This window comes from Erpetoichthys calabaricus, chromosome 7, assembly GCF_900747795.2.
Source record: "Erpetoichthys calabaricus chromosome 7, fErpCal1.3, whole genome shotgun sequence".
Lineage (NCBI taxonomy): Eukaryota > Metazoa > Chordata > Cladistia > Polypteriformes > Polypteridae > Erpetoichthys > Erpetoichthys calabaricus.
The window spans coordinates 145,555,359-145,583,228 of record NC_041400.2 but is presented as its reverse complement, the minus strand read 5'-3'; the positions used below and the strand labels follow the sequence as shown (position 1 = coordinate 145,583,228).

At 37.0% G+C, this 27,870-nt stretch overlaps 1 protein-coding gene across 1 annotated transcript; it reads right to left on the bottom strand.

Moving 5' to 3' along the window:
• Positions 1–1,009: 1,009 nt before the first annotated feature.
• mrps36 (mitochondrial ribosomal protein S36) lies at positions 1,010–14,488 on the bottom strand. The gene is made up of 4 exons (XM_028805510.2): positions 14,246–14,488; positions 7,838–7,901; positions 2,382–2,605; positions 1,010–1,489 (listed from the first exon to the last, which is right to left on the bottom strand). The coding sequence occupies exons 1-4, from the start codon at positions 14,282–14,284 to the stop codon at positions 1,472–1,474; spliced, it is 345 nt and encodes a 114-aa protein (XP_028661343.1). The 5' UTR covers positions 14,285–14,488; the 3' UTR covers positions 1,010–1,471.
• Between the last annotated feature and the right edge of the window lie 13,382 nt (positions 14,489–27,870).

Below are 27,870 nucleotides of genomic sequence, written 5' to 3'. Positions count from 1 at the left end.
GAAGAGCACTATAAAGATGGTAATTACATTAACAGCTGATTCCCAATGGTCAAAGGATCAGGATGTGAAGAACACCCATGAATATGTGCACTCACCCTGACAAGTATAAACAATTAAGTACAACAGTGATGATATAATTGTGAGGGTGTGTTCTCGTGGCACAGACAGGGTGTCAAGGATATTAGCAGAGTGGCACTTCATTGCTGACTAGGGTGTATCCTGGGCTTCCTCAGCAGGATAACAAAATAATTTATTCTACAAAGTTAGAAACTCCTAAAATTGTTTCAGGAATTTGAGAGAAAGAGTTCATATTCATGTATTGGCTCCAACAATCACCCAATTTCAATTTCCAATGGAGAGTCTTTGTAATGAAATAGAACAGAATATTTGGGGTACAGCTCTACCATCAATTATTTTGTAGCATGGAAATGGAAGGACAAAAATCAACAGCACACCAAGCATAAACTGGTAGAACATTAATGGATCGCAGCATAAATAGGTAAAAAGGCAAGTGTCCAGAGTGATATTTATAATAGTCATATCTGATTTAAATTTAATTTAAAAAGAATATTATAGGAGTAATAACTGCAGTTTCAGATTTTAACTTTCCCAAAAGTTTTCTGCCTCAAGTGATGCACTTATATAACCAAAATCAGTCACATAATAGATAGAACTGAAGAACAGCTAAAATTACCGGTACTGAAAATGTTAATGGTATGCAACTGATTACTTCAAACTGATACAAAACTTATTTTTATCCAGTAAGCCATAACAAAGGATCCACTGTAGTTAATCTGAAATTGTTGTGGTGAATAATAACCAGAGTTCAGTGCTAATGTTTGCCTTTCAATATGTAAAATAGATGACCTAAACTTACCTAGTATAGCCAGGTAGTAATTACCATTTTACATCTACTGTATCACTGTTTTAACAACTGCTTTGTTTAGCTGGTAGAAATCGGAAAGGTGTAGTCTAAGAAAAAAATGTAATTACTGGCATTCACACAAGGTTCAGCTTTTATCAGTTACATTTATTTTGGTGCCAACACGTGCACTTCAAAAGCACAATGCTGACTTGGTAACCTGCTAAATTATCATTAAATAAGAATCTAGGAGAGTACAGTTAAGACAAATAACACAAAAACTGACTAGAAGTTTAAAAGTAAGGGCTAAAATCAATGGATTTACACATGGTGCCTGAATAAACTATGATATTCTATACAAATGTGTCCAGCTGAAATATGGAATAAAGTGCTAACTTCTTTGGGAGCAGTATGTTTCATATATTCACCATTAGTGAAAAATTCTTTATTCTCTTGTATAAAGTAATATAAGAAATAGCGTGTGTGTTTTTGAATCAGTTATAGTTTGAAACTAAACACAATACAACACATTTTTTTCACCCTGCAAAATCCAGATGTTGTGTTCCAACAACACAGTCTTTTTGACAGCTTCAGATAAGAGAATTTTACTTATTCTGGTCCACCACGCTGTAAAGACAAGCAGAAAAAACAGTCAATTACAATCAGTGCACAGATTATTACCAAACAAAACATTGTCAACTGGGATTGCAGATGCCTTATATCTGCATAACTGTGCACTGCTCGTGTCTTTGGGCTTCACTAAATGCAGTATATTTTACAATAGGTGGTGTGGTGTAGTGGTTAAGGCTGTGGACCTCAAAGTCTGAGGCTGTGGGTTCAAATCCTGATACTGACACTGTGTGACACGAGCAAGTCACTTGACCTGCCTGTGCTCCAATTGGAAAACCAAAAAAAACTGTAACCAATTGTATCAAAAACGTTGTAAGTTGCCTTGGATAAAGGCGTCAGCCAAATACTGTAAGTAAATGTACTATACATGGCTATTCACGAATCCAGGGTTTGAATCCAATATGTGGATGTTGTTCATGCAAAGTTAACACATTCCCTCTTTCTTTGTGTTGTACTCCAATTTTGTGTTTGGCATCTTTTAACTGTGCATGTAAAAAAAATACACTTTTCTTGCTCAGATAATGGTAATTTTGGAGTAATTTGCAGTGTAAAAGATCCCTGTCCTTGGTTGAGTTCTGCTTTGTATAGTGTTTCTGGGAAAGGCTCTGGCTGAACAAAACACTGACTTAATTGGAATAAACAGGTTCAACAACAAATGAATACATCGGAAAGGTAGTTTTCTCACAACGTAATACATACAAATTGCATGCAAAATAGCTATGAAGACACTGACAGGTGAAACTATAAATGGAACTCCTGAGGTTTGTTTAAAAACACTTGATTTTCCGATGATTTAAATCAATTTACCTGACTCTACACAAATTAGCATGCTTGTTTAGTTTCTTTCATGTTATATTAAAAGTAACTGTGCATAGCATTAATAGCTTACCTGAATATATTCTATTTCTTCCACTGACAGCGCTTTTCTTCTGTATTTCAGTGGCAGGCCTTTAACTGCATCTGCAGTGTCAGGTGGACCAGAGACTGCACTGACTGTTGCTGTGCTTGGCAGACCAGGAGGTCGTGCTGAGGATACTACCGGTTGCTGGGCTAAATGAGTGTTCGTTGATGCTACTGGAGAGGCACTTAATATTGTTTTAACTGCTTCCTGCACTGAAATACCAAACATGATTATGAGCATTTAAGCCATGCAATTACACATTTTGTAGACTAACAACAAAATCTGCATTTCCACAGGTGGTGTGTATGTGGATCCTATAGAAATTAACTATTATCCAAACCAGAAGGGCTTCTTGCTGTAATACTGGGTTATGCTGTCATTTTCTGCTTCAATAAGATAAGTGGGTAAAGAAAACTAACAAATGAACATGCCAACATGCCTCTGTCTGGAGGCTTACAAACACAAGCCTAGACTTGAGCCTATTATCAACATGTTTCTGGAAATTCTTCTATTAACTGACACTTTCTTAACTGAACCCTTCCCGGTACATCTTAAATATTAAAATGTACAGCAGAATAACAGAAACAAACATGATAAAAAAAAATCCAAGCATTTTTAAATTTGCAAAATGACCGGTGTACAAAACTACCAAACATTACTGTATCTTTTCCTTTTATTTTTGGTTAACAGCTTGTAAGAAAGCAGAATGTGCCGAGTGAAATTAAATTCAGCATTTTTTGAGATGAGTAATTTACAGGTGTTTAATACTTAGAGTAAGCTTCAAATGATTTTGAGTTAGTACAACGTGTACATTCAATGAATAAGCAAAAAAATACAAATGATGAAAGTCATTGTTCTAAGACAGTATATTATAAATAGAACAGCTAGGTCCCCAAGCATCAATTTCAAAATGTAAACTGGTATATGTAAATAGTGACAATTGAGGTGTTTTTACTGTTATGGTAAATAAAAAAGGATAAATATCAGTTTATATAGGGGGGGGCAAATAAAACATTAACCATCTATCTATAAAAAGTTTAATGCTGAGGTTTAGTAATTAAGCTTAATATATAGTGTTTTTCCATAGCACTTCTAATTAACTTAAAAGTTTTTGTTAATCACACCAAATGTTATGGCATACCCTTTGCTTTCCTGAGCTGATCAGCTATTTACAGACCCCCACCCCAGTGTCTCTCTATGTAACAAATCACAAAAACCTACTACTGAAGTTTTCTTAAACCACTAAACTTTCCCCATGTTTTCTGCATTCCAGTAAATGTTTATTGTTTGACAGTAAGTCTAACCAATTTTAAAGTGTGTGTAATTACAGTTCAGTTGTGAAAACATGTAACAATCAATTGTGTTTGAATATACACTCATCCATTTTCTAACTTGCTTAATCCAATTCTCCAACAGACCTTAATCTAAGGGATGAGCTTTTGGAACTTATCCAATCATCACTAAATATATATGTTTTTCATTTTCCTGTAATATTTAAACAGTAGCAGTACCGCACTGTTCTGGAAAAGTGGGTATAAATTCTTGCCTTGCCTCTGTCTAAGTAGAGTTCACACATCCTTCCTAATGTCTGCTGCAGCTGGTCATTTCCACATACAGTAAAACAAGTCAAATTTTGGTGAAATATAAAACATCAAACAGTGTTATTATTAGCATAAAACTGCTTATTTCTTCAACTATATTGTCCAAATAGGTTGATTCAGTGGGGGTGCATTTCAGGCTTCAGGTTAAATCTGATTTCACAAAATGAATCTCAGCCCATCTTCAGTTATAGTTAGCAATGACAACAAAAATAGCATTGTGAAAAGAAAGCACACTCTCTTTAATTTTATGGTTTTACATAACATGGCGTAACAAATAATCATCTACTCCTTACTAAGTTCTTAAATTTGATAGATTTTATGATGACACATAAAAAACAATATGTAGCAGATTTTACTTTGTCATTAGTTTGTCAATAAAAAAAATAGCCAAAGTGCATTTTTTATAACTCCTAAATCACCCTTTCATCCAAACATCTGCCACAAGCATATCATACTGTATTAATAGGTTTTAATTAATAGGTTATTTGGTTTACAGAGTACATAATGCTTTGATTTTTGGCCATAAAGCAAATCTTGTTTCACCTAACTTACAGTTTCCAAACATAAGCTAAAATCACTTTTTTACTTTTGAGCAAACTCCAAATGGGACTTAAAGTTTGTTTCTTACCACCATTACATACAGGCCAGTGGTACTGATGTGCCCCTACTCTATTCTCAGCCACTGAATGGCCAGTCAGTCACTCACTTCAACATTTGATAGACATTGTTTACTAGGGTACACACTATACTATGGGTAGTGTGCTACAGACCCCCCCCCCCTATTTTTATTAATTGAACCAACTCTGCTCACAAGTAGGCACAAACACCCTATCCAGACAGGGTTAGTTTTACACTGCAAAGTAATAATTACCAGATGGCCTCTGTAATTTTTCAGCTCAACTGGGATAGGATTAGTTTTTACACCAGGAGATGGTGTTAAGTCAGTGATTTAACATCAATGCTTTACTCTGTACAGTGATCCCTCGCTATATCACGGTTCAGCTATCGCTCCCCTGCTACATTGCGGATTTATTATTATTATTATTACTAGGGGGCTCGCCCACCCCTGGGTTTGGTTTACCGGATAAACAATTTAAAGAGATTAAAGAGAGTTATTTTCGTGGGAATTGTTACATATGCATTATTTTCATTTTTACTTTAAAACTTTTGTAAAAACAGTATTTGCCCTTTATTTACTGCCCCGGGCATGGTTAAATCTCTTTCTCGCAGGACTTATAACGCTGCTCGTGTTGAGAGGGGGGTTTAGGTCTGAACACACGCTAAAGAGATGCGATCGGTTCAGCTGCTATCTTGCTGCTGGCCAGCTGTGTGTTCTGCTTGTCGTGCTTTGTGTCAATCACTTAAAAGCCTGTACAGCAGCTGTCATTGGTTAAATAAGATTGCAGAAAAACGATTAGGCTTTGGGGGAGATGGTCTAACTTATTTGACTACTGCCTTTGTTTAACATTGACTCAGGAATCCAGTTTGTTAGCACTTGACACATTTACCTAAATGACTACGCAATCCTTGTGTTAAGCCGCCCTAAAAGTGTCTGCCAAACATGGTAAATATAAATAGTGTAAGGCATAACAGAAAAACAAACATTCTTAACTCCACATTACTATGTTACTAGCCAGTAAAATGTGTCTGGAATAAAATAAACAAAAACCGACAGCAAGGTGCAGTCTGTGTCCAAAACATTGAGATAATTTTTTTTGCATTGTCAGTAGTAAAACAAACTAGCCCATCTTCACATAAACACCAGCTAGTCAAAGCCTCACATAATCCCATAGCTACATTTTCCCCACTGTGTTCTTCAGGAAAGTAGGATGTCTGTAAACAAAGAGGCTTTAATTCAAAGTCATGGTGAATAAACATTAGAACAATCTAGATGAGAACAGGCCATTCAGCCCGACAAAGCTCACCAGTCCTATCCACTTAATTCTTCTAAAAAAACATCAAGACTTGGTAGCTTATTCTAAGTGTCTACAATTCTCTGTGGGGGAAAAAAAAAAAAATTCCTAATGTTTGTGCGAAATTTACCCTTTGCAAGTTTCCAACTGTGTCCCCATGTTCTTGATGAACTCATTTTAAAAGAACAGTCTCTATCCACTGTATTAATTGCCTTCCTAATTTTAAACACATCAGTCATGTCACCTCTTAATTTTCCTTTGCTTAAACTGAAAAGTCTCAGCTCATTTAATCTTTCTTCATAATTCACTCCTGTAGCCCTGGAATGACCCTAGTTGCTCTTCTCTGAACCTTTTCTAGCTCTGCTATGTACATTTTGTAGCCTGGAGAAGAAAACTGCACAGAGTACTCCAGATGAGGCCTCACCAGTGCATTATAAAGCTTAAGCATCCTCCTTGGACTTGTACTCCACACATCGTGCTATAGAACCTAACATTCTATTGGCCATCTTAATGGCTTCTGAACACTGCCTGGAAGTTGATAGTGCAGAGTCCACTACAACTCCTAAATCCTTCTTAAAGTGTACCCTCAATTTTCAGACCACCCATTGTGTATTCAAATATAACAATTTTACTTCTCATGTGTAATACCTTATATTTACTGACATTAAATTTCATCTGACATAAATCTGCCCAAGTTTGTATGCTGTCCAAGTCCTTCTGTAATAATTTAACGGATTTCAAATTATCTGCAAATCCACCTATCTTGGTATAATCTGCAAACTTAACCAGCTTGTTACTTAAAGTGAAATAAAGTGAATTAAGTGAACTGTCAGGCTTATGTACAGCTCTATTGATCTCCTTGACAAAAGATCAGTTGTGCATGCGAAAAATTCCATGTCTGTCAGCTATTCCAGCACCCGTTTGCAGCACTGCTCATACATCTCCGGGATGGCAACTTGAGGAGAAAAATAGGTACGGGATGGAATCTGGTATCATTTATCACGTTTGTTGATAAGCTGCACAAAACCTTTTTTAGGACAGTATTTTTTCAGCACCATGTCTTTATACAGGTAAAATATCCAACATTATTTCTTTCTGACATTGGGACCCTGGCTCGTATTGTGACTTTGGAAACTGAAAGCTGATTTAGAGATAGTTCAGACTTTGCCCCAAGTCTGGCCGTGTTGCTGGCACATTTTTGTGAACAGTACTCTTCGTACTGCTCTTTATGATTGGGATTCAAATGGTGGAACGGGTTTATTGCATTTACTCAAAGAAGCCACCACTTCTCAACATGATTTACAAAATACTTGGGTTTGTAAATGATTCTCCGGTTAAAAGCAAAAGTACTGCCATACAATGGATTTGCTAGCTTGTTTGGGGACCAAATCTTCTGCTTTTAAGCCAGAATTTCTGGTCTCACATACAGGTATATCTATGCGGTCACCGACAATAAACAAGCTGACGGATTTTGAGCTGGTGTTGCTTCCCTTATATTTTTATATATACAACTTACCGCAGTAATGATAAAAATGCAATTACTCATTCAGCATTATCCATGAATATTCAAAAAGGGTGTTTCTTAAGCCATACATGGTTACTGGTGGGAGGTGACGGAGCAGCTAAAAGCATGTGTGCAAGTGCATAGTTTTAAGTTGATTTGAGAATTCTAAAATATTTTGGCGTGAAACCTGAAATACATACTGATTTATGAATATGATTTCTTTTTCTGCAAAAGCCATTTTTGCCTTTCTAGCACAAGTAAAATTTGAATACAGAATCTAAGCAAGGCTTTATACATGAGTACCCTGTACCATTTATATCACAAAAATGGGACATTGTTAAAACATAACAAGTCTAAAACATGCAAACAACAATGTAATAGTCTTTGTAGAATGAGAGTTATTAACATAATACAATTTGGATTTACCATTAAATTTGGGTGTTTTCAATCTTTCTGGAAATTTTATTAAAGGAGCATGAGGTTTCACCACCTATAAAATAATAAATTAATATTAGCACAATAATGATTTACAACAGACAAAAAAAATCTGTCAAATATTTAGCACAAAATATTCACTGACATCTTAAATTACAATACTGTACATTGAAATGGAAAATTAACAACAAAATTCTTCACCTAAAATTTCACAGTAATTTTTCTTACATTGAAAAATGTCTATAATTTTGATTCCTTTAACATTGTTTTAGCGTGCCCAAATCAATTTCAATGTAAAGCATTTATAAACTGACCATGCATTTGCAAGTGGTTTAGGTAAACACTTTTACTTACTACCCAACTGTGAACTTTGAATTTTAGTTAAGGTGAATATTCCTTAAACAGTACTTTTTTTACGGAAGGTGGCCATTTTGTGTGATCAAACACACCATTACTGATATCAGGCCATTTTAGTGTTGTAAGTCAATCTGAGCTGCATGACTTTCAGTTATGGGAGGAAACCGGAGAGGCCTAGGGATCCCCCCATACACACAAAGGGAGAAAAAAAAAAACTACACAGACATGGATTTGATCTTAGAATTAAGAAGTTACAGTGCAGCAGCAAGAACTACTCCATCACCATGACTAGATGTCAATTTAGGATTCTGTAGTTGCAAGGCAGCAGTAAGTACCACTGTATTTCCACATCACTGTTTTTTGCTAGTCCACTCATTTAATTAATCAAAATAAAATATGAAGAGGATATAAGAAGCAGTGAAAAAGGGTAGCATACACACTAGACATAGTCATATGAAAAAGTTTGGGAACCCCTTTCAGCCTGCATAAAAATTTACTCTAATTTCAACAAAAAAGATAACAGTGGCATGTCGTTCATTTCCTAGAAACATCTGAGTACTGGGGTGTTTTCTGAACAAAGATTTTTAGTGAAGCAGTATTTAGCTGTATGAAATTAAATGTGAAAAACTGGCTGTGCAAAAATTTGGATACCTTTGTAATTTTGCTGATTTGAATGCATGTAACTGCTCAATACTGATTACTTGAAACACCAAATTGGTTGGATTAGCTTGTTAAGCCTTGAACTTCATAGCCAGGTGTGTCCAATCATGAGAAAAGGTATATAAGGTGGTCAATTGTAAGTTGTGCTTCCCTTTGACTCTCATCTGAAGAGTGACAGCATGGGATCCAAAAAGCAACTCTCAAAAGATCTGGGGCCTCATGTATAAACGGTGCGTACGCACAGAAATATTGCGTACGAACGTTTCCACACTCAAATCACGATGTATAAAACCTAAACTTGGCGTAAAGCCACGCACATTTCAACGGTACCTCATACCCTGGCGTATGCAATTTCTCCACCCGGTTTTGCAGACTGGTGGCACCCAGCGTCAAAGCAGTGCTACTGTTCCTGTGCGGTCACCCTTTCTTCCTTAGATCCACATTCCTGACGCGGCTTTATAAATACACTGAAACTAACTGCATATTGTTTATTAGTGTAATGCATCTGATTGTAATTAACCTGCAGCAATATAATGGTCCAGGGAATAGCCATAGTATTCCAAATACCATAACTGCTTTAGCGTTGTTACTCTCCCTGCATCTTCTTGTTTCAGCTGCTCACGTTAAGGGTTGCCACAGCAGATCATCTTTTTCCATATTACTCTCACTGCACCACTCGGAGTTTTTATATCACTGTATCTGAGTGGAGAATCACAGCAGCAGCTGATTGGAAAAAGAATTATCGGTATACAACATGAAGCAGACGCTGCCTCAGCCATGGCAAAACGCTTCAAAGCCTTTCCTGCTGTACGGACCTTGCGGTTCAGAAAAAGTTTCATCCCAAGAACTATAAACGCACTCAATCAGTCCATCAAGTGTTCCTTGTAGAACTGTTTGTACTTAGAAGTATAATTACCCCACTGTAAACTTGCACAACAGTTATAATATTGCACAATCTGCGCCACTTTATAAAGCGCGTATTTACATAGGATGATGATATCATTTTTAAGATGAAATGCAGCAAAATATGTTGATTATATTATACAGATAAAACTTTAACTTCATTTAAATAATCTGTATTGTTAATAATTAAACATGTAAGGACACGGTGCCACAGCGCTAGCTAGTACAGGGATTGTTCCTGCATTGTATTCTTGTTGGTGCTGACGCGACACTGGAAGGATACACGGATAGAATAATTAAACATGTACTACAAAGATATTTCAATGTTCCTTAAAAGTTTTGAAGAATCGGCGTTCTAAGCTTACAGATGGCTTCATATCTATTACAGAGCCGATTGTGTGGCGATTGGGTATTTGGAGAAAGAAAAGGACATGAATTGGAGGTTAGTATGTTTGAAAGAGACAGTACTGCTGTGATAAATTATTTCATTGAAGGTCACGCATGGCGCAGCAAACCTCTTGCGTGAGACTTGAACAAGCACTGCGCCACCGTGTTCCCATGTTTAATAACATGCTTTTGTTCCTATCATCATGAACAAGATATCACGTATACATCTCAGTATTTTAATTATTCAGAGAGCTGTAATATCATGAATGCAATGGATTATGTGTCCTGTCGGAGAAAGAGAAAGCCCGTTTAAGAAGCAGGTAGTGACTCACAAACAGAGCACAAAGATCACACACACAGAACAAAGCATTTAACGTGCTACTTTAGTTACGATGGGATTTGAGAAACTAGTAAATTAAACGACTTTAAGATGAACTTTACGATGTTCTACTTTAATGGCAAAATAAACTATGTGATTGAAGTGGAAATTTCGAGATCAAAGTTGGCATTTCGTGCTTTTTTCCCCCACTGTGTGCCTATTTTTTTCTTGTCTGTACCCTAATAAGCTTTCATATGACACGCCTTTTCATGGCAACTTTGATATGTGACTTCTTTTTTTATTTCGGGCACTGTGCGACTTTGTGAACTTGAGCTTTCGAGTTTCTCCGACACTCTGTCACTTGATCATCTTCCTTTTGTTGTTTATATCACTGTTTAAACCAACAAATAGTACGTTTTTCCTTTGCCTCCACTTGGTATTCACTGAAATTCTTATATTTTCCCCCGTGCTTTTCCCGTTGTCTTTTCACAGAAGGCTGAGCTTAAGGGTTATTTATATTGATTTGCATATGCAAAGAGGTGTAATTCTGGGAGGAGTTGGGGCAGCACAGAAGGCGCGTGCACGTGCGTTACTTTTCACAATGATCGGGGTTTATGTAGCGGAAGAACGTGAAAGATTCCTGCATCTGGATTTTTCTGTGCGTACGCACATTCCCGCTTTTGTGCTTACGCCATGTTATAGTGCGAGTTCTACGCACGGCGTTATACATGAGGCCCCAGGTGTGCGTTGAGTACAAAAAAATGAAATGTTAGCATCAATGTGGGTTTTCCAGATATGCAAAACAATTTTTTTCCCTTTTATTTGAACACAAAACATGACAAGAGAAAATATCCAGAATAATCTAATCTCCTATATTTTCAGCATGAATATGTTTTACTGGTAAAATACAATGCTTTTCAAAAACTTTCAAATCTATCATGAAATTAACATAGAATATTACATTTCTTGCTCCTGACTTTCATTCCATTACATTTATTAAAAAAAGGTTATAATAATTTGTTTACCATTCATACATACAACTCACCTCCAAAAAAAGTGAAAATTTGCATTAAACTTACGTATCTACATTTTTGTTTAAAACCCAAGACAACATGAAAGATACACAATGTAGACTCATATTTTTGGTAAATCTTTATGAATAATCGAACTATGCTACAATCATTCTTAATGAATGTATTTTAGTAGGATTCAAAATCAGTACACTATATTTAGTTGTCAATAAGAATTTGGTTCCAGAAGGTACAACTTAACTAAAATTAAATTCCAAAGCACAAAGCCGAACTAGATTAAGTTTTTTTTAAACTTTGTCAATAAAACATAATTCATAGTGGCTCCTAATCGAAGGCTGATGTGCATTAAACCTACACATTATTAGCACAGACAACACTTAATATAACTTGAATAAAATGGATTCTAAACAGACACATTTAATTCATAGACTGCTAGAATGTATACCAATACAAGTGTTTGAGAAAGTAAATATGAGCTAAAATAAAGTTATGGCTCATTGGTTCTTTGAATTTGCATATTAAAATTACACTGCTGTGACATTCATGTGGTAACTGTAAGAGACAAACTGTTGATTTAAAAAAAAAGATCTATAAGCATGTTATCTGAGCCAGTCTAAATCATGGTGTGCATGTCTATCCATTATTACAACCTGAGAAAGTCAAGAATAAGAAATTCAAAACATGTTTAAAATAAATGATATGGAATTTGTGGTGAAACAAATTTAGCTGAGTAGCCTTGTTTACACCAGTGTAAATGAAATGCCTATATTATCAAATGTTATGTTTCAGTTTAATGCACCTTTAAAGCTGGTTTACCAACCACCAACTTCTTTTCAAACACATGTACTTAACTGTCACATATTTCCTCTGGCACCTTTGATTTACTAGCTTTTACTTTTCTCACCCTTTATCTTCCTCACCTAAACTGCTGCTTCTCATCTTTCCCTTTGTAAAATTAACCTTTACCTATTTTTCCTTTGTTAATGCATGCCATAAAATTCATGCTTTACTGCACTATAAGCATGAAAGGACAATCATGACTACGAATGACTATGACATTTGTTAATCTGATGAGTGGCCCAATGCAGTGTTTACCTGTGAGATTTAATACCTTTCTCACATTTTCCAGTACTATAGCAAATGTCTGTAGCAACAGGCATATCACAACCATTCAGGCATTTTATAAAAGAACAGTTGTTTGTGTCTGATGTGAGCAAGTTTCCAAACAATAATTCCCTGCTAACGAATGTTTAAATCCCATAGCTTTCTGTTTTCCTATAAACATAACTTAATAAAACATTCTCAAATCTGCTTAATCCAACATAAGATCACAGGAAGCTTCAGCCCATCAGAATAGCATTAAGTGCAAGGCAAGAACCAACTCTGAACAGAGTGCCAGTCCAGGTTTGGACCCAGTGAGAAGCACCAAATAACCATATGTGCGTCTTTGGCATGTGGAACAAAAACAGGCAACTTGGAGGAAAACCAGTGCAGACTTACAAAGAATTTGCAAAATGCACATTGATTGATACCAGGTCACCAAATCTGTGATATGGAAGCACTATCCACTACAATATGCTACTATGAAACCCTCCTGTAAAAATAATTTTGATAAATATGGCACTTTTAGAAATGTGGGTAGTTACTATTTCAGAAATGTTTTAATTATACAGATTGTTGCACTATCTTCCATTTAACCTTTTATGGGTACAATGCTACCTTGCTATACACTTCCACACTGTTTTAATTATTCAAAATATAATTTCTGTTGCCATATATTTTGTTCACTCTTCTAGGAGCGGGTTGAAAGAGTAGTTTATACTAAATTTCTGTCAGCTATTTCTTGGAAAAGTGTATAAGAAGTTTTACTCAGTTTATTCTGCACATTTCAGCATGCTGCAGAAGAATAAAAATCAGGTGAAGTCAGTTTTCTGCATTTTATGAAGTAAGTAATTCCGTTGATTAGTTCTCTGCATATGTGTTAAACAAACTGCATAGTCCTTCACGTCTGTGATCAGTGCGTTGCATTTTTTCCTCATACTGTTCGGTAAAGGTGTACTTTAATTTATAAAATGTGCTCTGAAATTTAGCGTCATTCTATTAACACTTGATAACGAATTTGAAAATGCAAACTGAACTTGCACGATTGTTCTGGCAAGCTCTTTCCTTGTTGTTTGGAATCTGGACAGTATCACGGGACAGAAGTTTTAAAACTGGTTTTATTTATTAATTTAGTATTCCAGCTCACTGTAATATTTGGTAAAGAAGTATGTTTCGGAAGTCAACTTTTAAATTTGATCGCTACGGTTCTATACTACCTTTACGGGATTCACTTTATATAACGGCAAACAACACAATGTAATTGACTGGCTGAAATCACTGCAAATGTCACCCTACTGCACTTTGGACTAATTGACATTTAAACCAAATGACAGATTATCAGTGAATAACTACAAATAAAGACACTACAAAGTCACAGCATAAAACATTCCAGTATCTATACCGATCTGTGCATTAGAAATTAAAGTTGGTAGACTACTGTTTGCAGCTTCTGCTGGTTTCAAGTTTTTATCACTCATTCCAAGGACAACGGTTCATTTGTATTACACAATCGTTCCCAAGATGTCTGGTTTTTCAAAAACATTCAAACTTTATTTTATTACGTTCTGATGTTACACATTATCCTATTTCTTGCAAAACCAAAATACGGCATTCAAAAAGGCAATGTGCATGAGATTTTACCTGCACGACCCTAGTGGCAGCTGCCATCTTGCTCCCCATTTTAACCTTTGAGTTTTACTTCCTTCCGGAGCTCTAAGTACGATATTTAGCCAATAGGCGACGGGAACCTCGCATTTGTGTATTCTAAATATAAAAAAAATCAAACATATAAAGCCAATTATGTCCTTGAGCTTTTCAAAAATCAATAACCCGTAAACGTTGTAAGGCACGTAAGGAAGGGAAAAGAAAGAAAATGTATTACACAAAAACATAAAAACTGATAATGATTCAAATGGAGTATTGCGGCTGGTCGGCAAATTTAAATAAGCGAGATAGAGACCACTATATAAGCGAGAAGGAGGGGCCTAAACTACGGTGGCTTATGATTGGCAAAAAGAACGCACTCTTTGAGTAATTCGGCAGGTCCCAGCAGTTCAGTGTTAAAAGAGCTTCGAGATCTTTATTTTGACACATTCACAGTGAGGGCATAGTGAAATTCTTGTGCCACAGTTGCGGTGATGAAAAATAAATACTGTAAATAATAAGCGCTGCAGAAGATAAATAAATAAATGCAATAAATAGGAGTAAATAATTTTAAAAAGTAACACACAATTTACACATTAACCAGTAGGAAGCTGTCCGTGAAGCAGGTGGTGCGAGTGGTGAAGCAGTAGCGCTTTCCAGAAGTCAGAAGTAAAAACTGGGGCTGAGCTGGGTGGCTATCATCAGAGATAGTGGATTCAGTTCTCCTCAGACTTCTGGTTGAGTGATATGAAGCTGTGGAAGGTCAACCCCAATGATTTCAAAAGCTCCACGGACAGTCCTTTGGAGGAGTGAAGTTCCCAGCAAACCACACCATGATGCATCCAGACGGTATTTTCAATACTGCAGTGGTATAAGATCACTAGTGTCTTGGTTCCCTCACCTAAAGCTCTGTAGTCACCTCTGGAAAAAGATCCTTTGCTGAGCTCTTTTACCTGTTTAGGTGGTGTGGACTGACCATGAAAAGCAGTGGGTGATCAGGACACCTAGAAAACTGAAGCTCTTAACTGTCTGGACAGAGGAGCCATTTGATGTGGAGTGGAGTGTGTTTGCCCTTGTTCATTCAAGTCAAGAATAGCCTCCTTTGTTTTGTCTACATTCAAGGAAGAGTTGTTATTATGGCACAATATAGTCAGGTCAGATCTTTTACCTCTGAGACCAATTACAGTGGTGTCATCCATGAACCTGATGATACTATTGCCCTCATGCTTTGCTACACTGTCATAGATGAATAGACTGTATAGCAGTGGGCTGAGGCAGTAGTCTTGCGGAACAGTGATGTTGGTGAAGAGCATGTAGGAGTTTGTTTTGCCAACGTCTCTAAGGGTCCCTGAGGGCTGGAGGGCACAGTGCTGTTGAAGGCACAGGTATAGTCAGTCAATGAACAGCATCCTGACATAGGGGTTTTTCAATTCCAGAATCCCTGAGCAGTGTGTAGGGTAAGGTAGATGTCATCATCCCTTGATCTGTTACGCTGCAATCTTTGTAGTTCAGGCAGTACTCTCACAAGCAGTGGAACTAGAAAGAAGAGACTCAGCAGATCAAGAGGTATTGTTATTAGTTTGTTACATAATGTAAAAGTGTGAATTTCCCCTTGGGATTAATAAAGTATCTATCTATCTATCTAGCTATCTAGATAGATAGATAGATAGATAGATAGATAGATAGATAGATACTTTATTAATCCCAATGGGAAATTCACATCTATCTATCTATCTATCTAAAATATGTGCATATAACCTTGTAAAAGTGTGGAAGTTTAAAACCAGTAACTATAGTGTATGTCCCTTCTTCTTCTCTCACCTCTATGTGGAGTTGATGTGCTCAGTCCCTTGTCTTTTTCCTAAGTCAAACCATTTTCCTTCAGATCTTTTTTTTTTGCTAAATTCTTCCACCTCCACTTCACCTTCCTTCACTTTCTCTTCTTTATTTAATACTGATAAATATTTATGCACCTAATGTGGATGATAGAGATTTCATCCAAAATGTATTTGCATTTATTCCAAATGTGAACACTCATGAAATCATAATGGCCAGAAACATTAATTGTGTTTTAAATCCAGACCAGGATAGGTCTTCAGCTACAGCGGTGATAACATCTAACATTGCAAAATAATGACACAGTTTGTAATGGATCAGAACTTAATCCTAACCTTAGAGCATATTCCTTATTTTCATAAGTTCATCAGTTACTGAAGAATTGATTATTCCTTCATAGACAATAATTTTATGCCCATTTTCAAATCGTGTAAGTACAACGCTACTGTTATGATCACATCCCTCTGATTATGGAGCTTAACTTACTATGTCCTCCACACTCATCTCGTACACTCATCGTAACCCCCTGCCATTAGCTGATAAGCACTGAACAGAATTCATATCCAAGCAAATTATTTTCTGGAGGCAACTGCATCCCCAGAGGTCTCTACAGATATACTCTGGGAAACTCTGAAGGAAATTTTAACAGAACAGATTCTTTCTCACAAAAATAAGTTGGAAATCATTATTAAATTATTACAGAATACTTCAAACTAGAATGTGGCACTCGACAAGGATGTCCTCTACTATAACCACTGCTTCCAATAAATTGGAAACCATTACTAAATTATTACGGAATACTTCAAACTAGAATGTGGCACTCAACAAGGATGTCCTCTACTATAACCATTGTTTTTTGCAATCGTCATTGAGCCATTGGCTGTTAACTTTCAAAATGCATCAGAGATAAAGGGGATTTTCAGCAATATCATTATATGCAGTGTGGCGGACGGCTAGGGATCCTACCCAGCTGGGACGCCTGAAATGAGGAAGGACTAGGAGAGGGACAATACCTCCCCTGGGCCACAAGAGGGCAGCCACCCTGGTCTGCATCGGAGCCACAGGATCAGAGCTTAGAAGCTCAACCCTGTTGGAGCCCGTGGCCACTGCCAGGGGGCGCCCAGAGGATGATTACAGAGCCCTGGATTGCAGCACTTCAACCACACCTGGAAGCGCTGCTGGAAGAGAATCCAGGCACACCTGGAATGCTTCCGAGTGCTCATGCCAGAAGATCATTACGGAGCACCTGGAGCACATGCGGGTTATTATAAAAGGGGCCACCTCACTCCATTAGATGAGCCAGAGTCAGGAGGAAGAGGATGGAGCTTGTGAGGACAGGAGGCCACAAAAGTGTTGAGAAGAGTTGAAAGAAAAGAAGGGACTGAGAGCAATTGTGGCTGTTAATGCATTGTGTTGTGGTGTAAAGGCAAGAGAAGGAAATAAACGTGTGTTTTGGACAATTGGTGTCTGCCTGTGTTAGGGGGCTGAACTTCCACAGCAGATGGTAAGGTTCTGAATATATCTGACCCACAAAATTACATGCCAGCAGTCCTAAAAGCACAAGCAGATTTTCAAAAGACATTTGGACTCAAAATTAATTTGCATAAAAATGTGCTTTTTTTTCAGTAAACTCTCTAGCACACAATACTAGACAGGACACCTTCCCATTTACCTTACCAGATCAGTTTAAATATCTAGGGGTAAATATCACAAGTAAATATAAAGCTCTTTTTAAACAACATTTTGCTGTCTGCATGGAAAAAATTAGGCAAGATGTGAATTGAGGGTCCACTATCCATCTCACATTAGCAGGTAGAATCAACACTGTTAAGTAAACATCCCTCCCAAGCTTGTTTTCCTAATTCAAACCATCCTCATATACATTAACCAATCTTTTTTTAAGAAATTATATTCAATCATAACTTCATTTATTTGGAATTCTAAACATCCACACATCCAAAGGGTGACTCTACAATGACCAAAAGCAGAAGGGGCATGGCACTGCCTAAGTTTCAATTTTATTACTGGGCAGCAAATATACAGGCCATAAAGACCTGGACAATGACACAAATCAATGGATATACACAAGCCTGGTCTGCAACAGAATTAAAATCTTGCTGTACTTCTTTATATTCCCTGTTCTGTACCCCAGTGAATACAAATTAACGTCAATACACTTAATAATCCAATTGACCTTTACAGTATTCACTTTTAATATAGAACCTGTTGTACCTCTACATGATAACCACTCTTTTCCACATTCTCAAACATTCACATTATTTAGTGGTTGGAAAATGTCTGGGATTAAATGTTTTAGCAATTAAGCTTCAAATTTAACTTAATCAAACAATTTTTCAACTGCTTTCAAGCTAGAAACTTTGCTAAACTGAACCTGTCCAATTTTCTTCACCTTCCAAAATGTTTCCAGGGCAAAATTCAACCTTCAAACGTTGCAATTGAGCTCCAGCCTCACTGGGCCACATGCTTTGGCCATGCACCGAATTAACATAATTTTGGACAAAAATCTTTCAATGCCTATCAGATTGCCTTGGTGTCACAATCACTCCTATCCCATTAACAGCTGTGTTCGGTGTATGCCCAGATGGGATTAAAGTGCAGAAGGACAAACAAATCATAATTGCCTTCACCTCACTAATAGCACGTAGGCCTGTCTTGCTCAACTGAAATAATCCCAAACCACTGCTTTTAAGTCACTGGGTAACTGATGTCCTATACTATCTGAAATTGGAAAATATAAAATTCTCACTCAGACGATCTGTTTAAAACTTTTTAAAATGACGTAATCTTCTATATCAGGGAAAAGGGTACTCTTCCTTCCTTGCTGCTTTGTTGGCTGGGTCTCATCTCTTTCTTTCTTTTGGGTCGAGGATGAATTTTGGTTTTCTTAAGTTTGATTTGATTGTATGGGTTGCTATCTGCTTATTTGTTTTTAATTAAAATTAATAAAAAAAGAATCATCATTAAGCCAATATCTTTCTACTCTACTTATGGATATTACTTCTTGGGGAATAGTAATTTAGACCCCATGGTACATATTATTTATAGATGGCACTGCGCAATGTGGCAACAATAAGAATATAGTGGAAAGGAAACTGAAGCAGTGGAGAAGACCCATAGAGGATAGAGACCTTAAGGTTAGAAGGAAAAAGACTTAAGGGGCAAGAACAACATGGAGAAGTTAACCTTCAGGGAAAAAGGCATAAAAGGGCAGAAAAGTTCAAATATATTAGATCAACAATAACAGAGGATGGTGAGCTAGACCTAGAAATAAATCATACGATGCACTCAAGTTGGAAAAATTAGAAAAAGGCATCAAGATTGTCACATGACCAAAGAGTCGGTGAAAGAATTAAGGACAGTGCATAAAACAGTGGTCAGATCAGCATAGTTGCATGGACCAGTGACCTAGGAGGTTAAATACTGTAGGTATCCATATTACTAACCGAGAATGGTAAACCGGATATGGACGCAGGGACCTGCCCGTGGACGCAGAAGACATAGTGCGCAGGCGCCACACAAAGCCCCCCTCCCCAGAGTGAAACAAGAGAGACTACGAACGTGCGCAGGTGCCACACAAAGCCCCCCCGCCCCAGAGCGAAACGGGAGAGACTACGAACCGTCTGACATGCCGCAAACCAGGCAGACACAGCTCCAAAAAGAAACCGCTCGACTGACCGAGCTACAAAGTGAAACGGGAAACAACACGGAGTCCGCAGTGGTCCACAATGCACCATATGATAGTACGGAAGAAGCTCCGTATTAACAATGGGGGGCCCCAGAGTGACACGGGCGGATGCTCCGTTTTAAACGTACGTCATCCTCACACGTCCAAACTATACAGCATAGGTGGATCACATTACAGTGATGCATTATTGACAGTACAGTAAAGATCACAGTATCGCAAACAAATGGAAATTAGTACTCGAAAAAGGGAGAATATAATCACCACGGACCAGGTGTCATTGAAACAAAAGCAGGATAAAGTGAGGTCAGAAATAAAAGAGAGTAGAAAACAAAGTAAAACGTCATAAAGAGGTTAAAGAACGGGGCCAAACACATGGAGAGCAGGTTACAGATGATGAAAACTGGAATGCAACAGCTTCAAAAAAAACTAGGCACAAAACACATGCACAGCAAGATACAGAATATTAAAGCAGAAAACACGACAGTTAAACGTCCACACCAAACAGCGGAGGCAAACCCGAAAGGTGCAGGCGCCTACATCGCGCGTCGGAAGGCGCGAGTCAGTACGAAAGGCAAAGGCGCCTACACAGCATGGTAAAACCCTACATAATACGGAAGGCACAGGCGTCGCCGCCATATTGTGAGTGGCACTACTGCGTAGTGAAGGCGCAGGCATCACCGCCATATTGTGCGTGGCACTACTGCGGAGTGAAGTTAGGAATAATGTGCTGTTTGGGATCGTACAAAACACCGAACGCGACCCACCGTCTGAAACTGCGGAGGCAAAGCAGGCACGGGTTCAAACTGAATGAGCTCGACTGACGGATATACGCCTACAACGCGTGTCTCAAACCGCAGAAGCAGGGCAAGCACGGGTTCAAAACAACGCAAGCTCCTACAACGCGCGTCTGAAACTACGGCTGCCCAGCGGGCACGGGTTCAAAACGCCGGGGGTAGGCGAGCAAAGTGAGCAGGGGGCGGAGCCCCCTTGTGTAAAAGGAAATGAGGATGTTCAGATGGAAGTGTGGAGTAACAAAACCTGATCAGATCAGAAATGGGAAAAACAGAGGTACTGTTAATGTTGGGGACATTTTAAAGCAAATACAGGGAAGAAGGTTAAAGTGGTATGGGCACATCATGAGAAGAGAGTTAAACATTGTTACAAGAAGAATCATGAATATGGAGATGTGTCAGAACAGAGGAGAAAAGGTTGACCAAAGAAAAAATGGATGTACAGTGTGCAATAGACATGAATGGAAGAGGCTGGAAAGTGGGAATACCTTTAGAAGAAGCAGCAGAATACCATACAAGCAGAGGCTCTGGCAACTTCCGTTTTTGTTTTGTAAGCCTCTCACATTCCCATTATTATTACAAATGACATGAACAATTTACATATTTTTATTTTTTTACGTTTTCACTAAATCTTTTTTTTTAAAAGCAATGAAGCTCCCAAATTTTACAGATGGTTCTAAAGAGCCAGTCTCACATCACACAGGTAGCAGTGCATGTTCCAGAAATTCAAGTATCAATTAGAAAAAGGTTTTCAGATAAATGATCAGTATATCCTATTAAAATGGTGGCAATTCTTATGGCATTAGCATGGCATTGAGTTTAAAATATTCAACCTAATGGTATTGTTGTCTGTTCAGATTTATTTTCTGTACTATGTATCCATCTGTAGGTTTTTTGTACAACGGGTGGTGCTCCAGCTCCCAAAATAACAGGCATGGACACAAGTTAAAAGGACAAATAGTCTTTTTATTTGTGGGAAACTCTTCCTGATAAGCATTTCCCACCCCATAGCTACAAGTATACACAATAAGCACAAGTACAGCACAAGAACAACTCTTTTTTCTTCCTTTATTCCTGGGTCACTGCCACCTCCACTCCTCCTTGTAAACTTTGTCCTCCTTCTCCCGACTCTGACTCCCTGATGTGAGGCAGGCAGCTCCTTTTATTTAAGCTGCCACAGGAGTGCTTCACTGTTCTGCACAAATGGTCTGCAAGCACTTCTGGGTGAGGTGGAAATCCCAAAGTGTAGGGATTCCCCAATTCTGCAGCTCCCCTTATTGGCCCCCACAGGACCCAGCAGGACAGTCTTCTGGGACTACAGTACCTGGCATGCCCTGTGGGCACCCATGTTGGAATCTGAGCTTGGGCTTGCTGCTATCTAGATTCCTGGGGGAGATAAAAGCTCTGTATAAGTTGTCTCTCCTATCCTTCCATCCTGAAGGTGTTCTGGCTGGATAAGGATGCCAGCCGTCCTTCACTAAACAATCCATGAAGTTGAGCAATATTGGTATTCAAATTTTAAGTAAGAAGGGGGCAAGGATATTAATTAAATATCATGTTTATGCACTCTGGCAGGTGTTTTGGGATACACAAGTAAAGGGTAGACATTTACATGGGATTCAAGAAAAGGTTAATGCACTTTGGAAGGAAGTAGGGTCCAGAAAGGAAGACATCATAATAACGGATCAGAATTGGACATTCTGGTTTAAATACAACATGCAAACAGACAAACGTGTTTCAGGAAAATGTAGATGGTGTCAACTTCTAGAGGTAGCTTTCACATACTATTGTAATGTAAGGCATATGAAAAATAGTAAGCAGATTACAATAATTAAATATGTAACATCACATAACTTAGAGGAGTATGTGCAAAAGGATCATAAAAAGATATTTAAATATCTGAAACTTATTGGATTGTATAATGCAATTTAATAAAAAAAAAGTTGGGTGTTAATTTAAATATATACTTTTTAATGTATGTATGTAAATGGTAGGTATTAGGTCCACAAAGAGGACTGTTCTTCACACCGCAGTTCACTAGGTAGCTGTAATGCACCTTTAAAGTTGATTTGCCGGCCACCAATAAAAAGAATAAGAAGAAAAAGTAGTGAACCTTTTTTTAAACCCAAGTATTTAACTCTCACATTTTCCTTCTTGAATCTTTTGATGTTAATTACATTCATTACTTTAGTTTGCCTTGATGCCGTGTTTAATATTATTGGATTCAATTTCTTTCTCATATTTAGTAAGTATATGCCAGTACTCTAGCAAATGTTTGTAACAGCAGGTGTATCATCACCATTCAGGCATTTTAGAAAAGAACAGTTGTTGCTGTCTACAGTCAGCCAGACCCCCCAAAAAATAATTTCCTTCAAATATGTTAGTTTAAATCTCTTATCTTTCTGTATTCCTGTAAATATAACAACATAAAACATTCTCAAACCACCTTAATGCAATGTAGGATCACGGGAAGCTGAGCTTTTTAGAGTAGCATCAAGAACAAGGCAGGAATTAACTCTGAACCGGATTCCAGTCCAGGATTGTACTAATTGATAAGCAATAAATAATCACATTCATGTTTTTAGCATGTGGAACAAACATAGACTACTTAGAGGAAAACCAGTGCAGACTTGCAAAGAATTTGCAAAATTCACACACCCAGAGATCAGGACACCAAATCTGTAATGTGGCAGCACTACCTACTACAGTATGCTACCACAAATTGCTCCTGTACACATCATTATGCTACATATGCCTCTTTTAGAACTGCAGTTACAGTTACAGTATTTCACAACTGTTTTCATTATGTAGAGAGCAAATTTTGTAAAAAGGCATACAGTCTTCATACATTTTATTGCTTATGTATACAATGCAAATAATAACTACAATTCAACTTAGTTCATTTAATTATCCAAAATTTGTTTTCTTTTGTCTAGTAGTCATACTTGTTGTTCATATATTATCATATCTTCTAGAAGTGGGTTCAAAATATAGAACTTTATAATAAACATCTGTAAACTATAGCTTGTCAGTTATAAGGAAGTTTACCCAAGTTATTCTGTAAATTTTAGCATGCCGCATAAAATAAGACAAGTGAAGGGAAACTTCTGTATTTGTGTAAACTAATCATTAGCTGATTAGTTCTCTGCGTTTGCAATAGTCAATCTGCAAAGTGCTTCACTTGCTTGACTGTGTTAGCTGAAAAGCAACTCATTGATTTTGGTTTAGTTATTGCCTTTCAGAGACTTTATCACTACTGAGTGGTTTGCAAGGTATGTAAGAATACAATGCAAAGCAACAACATAACAAAATAGAATACAAGATTATTAATACTGTGCATAATACATTGTTCAAGATTAATGTTGCAAGAATTAACCTGCAAAATTAAAAGGAAGAAAAAAATGCAGCATGCACATAGTTATAGTTATGGTAAGAGTTGACATTGTGATGCATTTCACTGATCCATGATCCTGAATTAACTTCCTAACCACGTCACTGTATGAAACTGTCACATCTGCCTACAGTTTCCCTCTGTACTGTGCTTTCCTCCCATATTTAAAAGACATGGTATTTCTAAGCTTACTCGGTATGAGTGAGTGTGTTAGTATCCCCTGCAATGGCCGGATATCCAGTCCAGAGGTAATTCTTGCTCTGTACCTTGTGTCGTCAGGATAGACAAAGGTCAGCAAATTTTGTATATCTAACTCTGAGGGAGAACAGATAAAATAAAAAACTAAGGAATTCTGAATGAGGCATAATAGTAGGCTGAAGACATGACACCTCATAACAAAACTAATGGGGTTTTCACAGAACACACCATCAGTAGCAAAGCTTGAGTAAATTATGTCTGTTGTAGAACATAATGGAGCAGACACTAGCAAACATGCTTGTGCTGAACTTTATAAACACTTTGTTGCTTTAATGTCCAATTATTTATGCTGTTCCAGGAGTATCATGTCGCCAACTTCCAATTAATGCAGGTAAGCTCCCACCACCCCAACTAGCATAGTGGTGCTGTTTGTTTTATTTTTTACTCTAACCCAGGAAATTCTAGTGACTTATGTCACCCATAAGAAAAATATATTGTAATCCTACACATGAAACTATACTGACATCTAATGGTGAACTTAATAACAGCAATGAGCAGTCAACAAATGTGACACATCACTACAAGCTACTATAAGCACCACTGTGACTTTGTCACTTTAGAAAACATAGCAAGCAACCTGCCGAAATGTCTCCTGCCTTTCTCACACCTTTCCTGCCATAGATAAGGCACTCGGGGCATATCCAAATTAACTCATAAATTGTCAGTTATGTAAATTGAATATATTTTGTTGGATAGCAGGTGCTTATATTTATGTTTTATTGCTTAAGTGAGGAAAAGTCATGTCCTTGCATTAAAATGATATTGAATGGAGATCATTTAAGGTCATTTGTAATTTTTGTACTCATATGAAATACAGATAAATATGAATACTCAGAATCACTGCAAGTACTTATACCAAGTACCATATACTTTTGAGCCTCTGGAAATGGGGGGGGGGGGGGGGGGATCATGTATAAAAATGTGTCTTTTCTAAACAGCACATACAGTATTTTTGTTAACCCCTTTGAATTAATTCTTAAAGTCTCTACTTTAATCACATCTTGATTTGCTTTGTTTCAAATACCTTGTGGTAGTATACAGAGGAAAGATTACAAAAATTGTGTCACTATCTAAACAAATATGCACTCAACTGTATATATTTACTTATATTTCATTTTAGTTTTGTATTTATATATTTTTTTCTTTTTAATTGTGTCACCTATTTAGTATGTCAGTTTATTCTTCTTTGATTGTTTGCAGAGACAATGTTTAATTACTTTTATCATATTGCAATGGTGTGTGGGAGGGTGGATATAGGGATATCAGAATGATTAATTCTGTGTTATTTGTAATGCATTAACAACAAAAAGAACAAAGAATAAGTATAATGGCACAATGGAGATATAACTAGAAACCTCTATAAAGGAGGAGCAATGCCTCTTCTATCCTGGCTGTGGAACATACAGTATGTCAAGATACCACTGAATACATAGACAAAAATGTTTTCCAAGTCTACAAAGAACAGAATGGGAATGGAAGCCCTGCAATGGTGTGTCGTGCTTCTTCACCTGTTCATGATTTTCAACAGTGGACTATCAAAGTGCAGCTGAGGCTTAGGAACTATCCAGTTTGGGAACATTAGGGTTGTATTTGTTCCATTTGCAAATGGTGTGCCACTTTTGATATAGTACTTTCAAAGAGACTTTTTGTTCATCTTCCAAATGCTGCATGTGAAGGAAAGTTACAAGTAATTAAGAAAAAAGAAGGTAGAGAATATGCTAATACTGTATGTGCTGTTTATTCTGGTTTTCATGGCTGCTGTTTGTACTGAATGTTTTTGTTGTGATTCAGCTGAGACAATAAACTGAACATCTCCTTCAGATTCCACAGGTTTGCTCTTCAGTGTATGCTTTCGCTTTAACTATTTCCGCCCTCCCTTCGAGCATAGGAGGTTTGCTTGTTTGGCAAGCTCTTTTAACATTTTATGCTTTTCTTTGAGTATTTGTAATTATGCTCTGTTGAGTAAAAATACATATTAGATAACTAAAATAAAATTCTCACTAGAAAGAATCTGCATGGCATATCTGTAATACATTTTTGTGAACATACAACATCTATAATTCAGTATTAACTAGTTAAATAACTGAGACATCTACGATGCACTTCTACAGATAAGGTGCTTTTTCTTACTGATTTTCACAAAGCTTTGCATGTAATTATTGATGTCTAGGTGAAATTTATAGCAAGTAGTTTAAACATTTAATGTATTGTGCCAATTACCATTTTAGGTAGCCACAATTACATTTGCATGAATCAAAATTCTAGTTAGCAACATCTGTATATATATTTTCCTAAGTCAGAATTTGAATCACAGGTATTGGCAAATCCATTTTGACTAGTAGAATCTGATGGACATTTCTCATTAACTTCAACGGAACTTTAAATTTCAGAAATTTGCAATTATATTTTAACTAATCAAAATTGCATTATCAAAGTTGTATGTATTTGATTGTTTTATATTTAAATCAAAACCATTAAAGATATTTCAGCTACTGTATTTCTTTATTTGTTCCAATTTTGACTGATGAAAATGCAATTGCTGACATTGCTGATGGAAACTGGCTAGATGGCAATAGGAAAGCTGCCTCAGTTTACTCTAGCCAAAATATAACCACAACTTTCTCAATTGGAAATTTGACTAGTCAAACTATAGTAGCAGATACTGAAAACTGGAAATAACACGAAAAAATGGGAATTAACATGCAACATTAAATGTTAAAATGAATTATCCTGTGTATGCAAAGCCAATACTAACAACAAACAGAACATGCAACATGTACAATAAAATATTTCAAGTGTGACTTTATAAAAAACAGGATGAATTCAAATGATTTCCCTGGCCACTCCAATTATCAGAGATAAAATTCACTAAAACTTTATGGGATGTCTCGGATGCTCATAATACTTTCATTCGTCAAAGAAATGGAGGCTTTTCATTCTCGAACACTGGCACAATATCCCACTACAATCGCTTCAACACTTCAAGCATGACAGGTGCTATTCTATAGGCAAAATAGTGACCCTACTCCTTATAAGGTCCTTTATATTAATATATTGGTAGATGACGGATGTTTCCGCTATTTTACCTATCCATCTGTATTACAGTACTGTGGAAATTGACAGGCACTTTAATAGAGCTGCTCATAGCGCCCCATGTGTGCAGTTTTACCTCCACGTGGACAGCTGCTTCAAAAAAACAGACTTAGTAGAGAGGCATTTGCAGACCAAAAGGTTGTCATCACCTATGCCAATTACTAAAGCAGAAATCCGAAGATGGACGCATTTCGAATGTAATGTTTAATGTTCTTGTTTTAATCCATGTTAATATAAAATTATATTATTTAATATTTCATGAAGGAAAAAACAACCATGGAATGTTTATTGCTAATTTAATCTCAACGTAATCAATTTGTTCTTCTCGATAATGCTGTATCAAATATCTCCCTTCTCTTCACATTTTTTATTAACAGTTTACTTTCTAAACAGTTTAAAAAATTAACCTTTTCCGGAAAACTAGTTATCAAGTTTAACATCCTTTCTACTTTGATAAATTCATTGAGAACGTTCCGTTCGATATTATGCAAGACAGCCTCCAAAACAAACGCAGACATGCGTCACTGCCATGACTCCTTAACCAGGA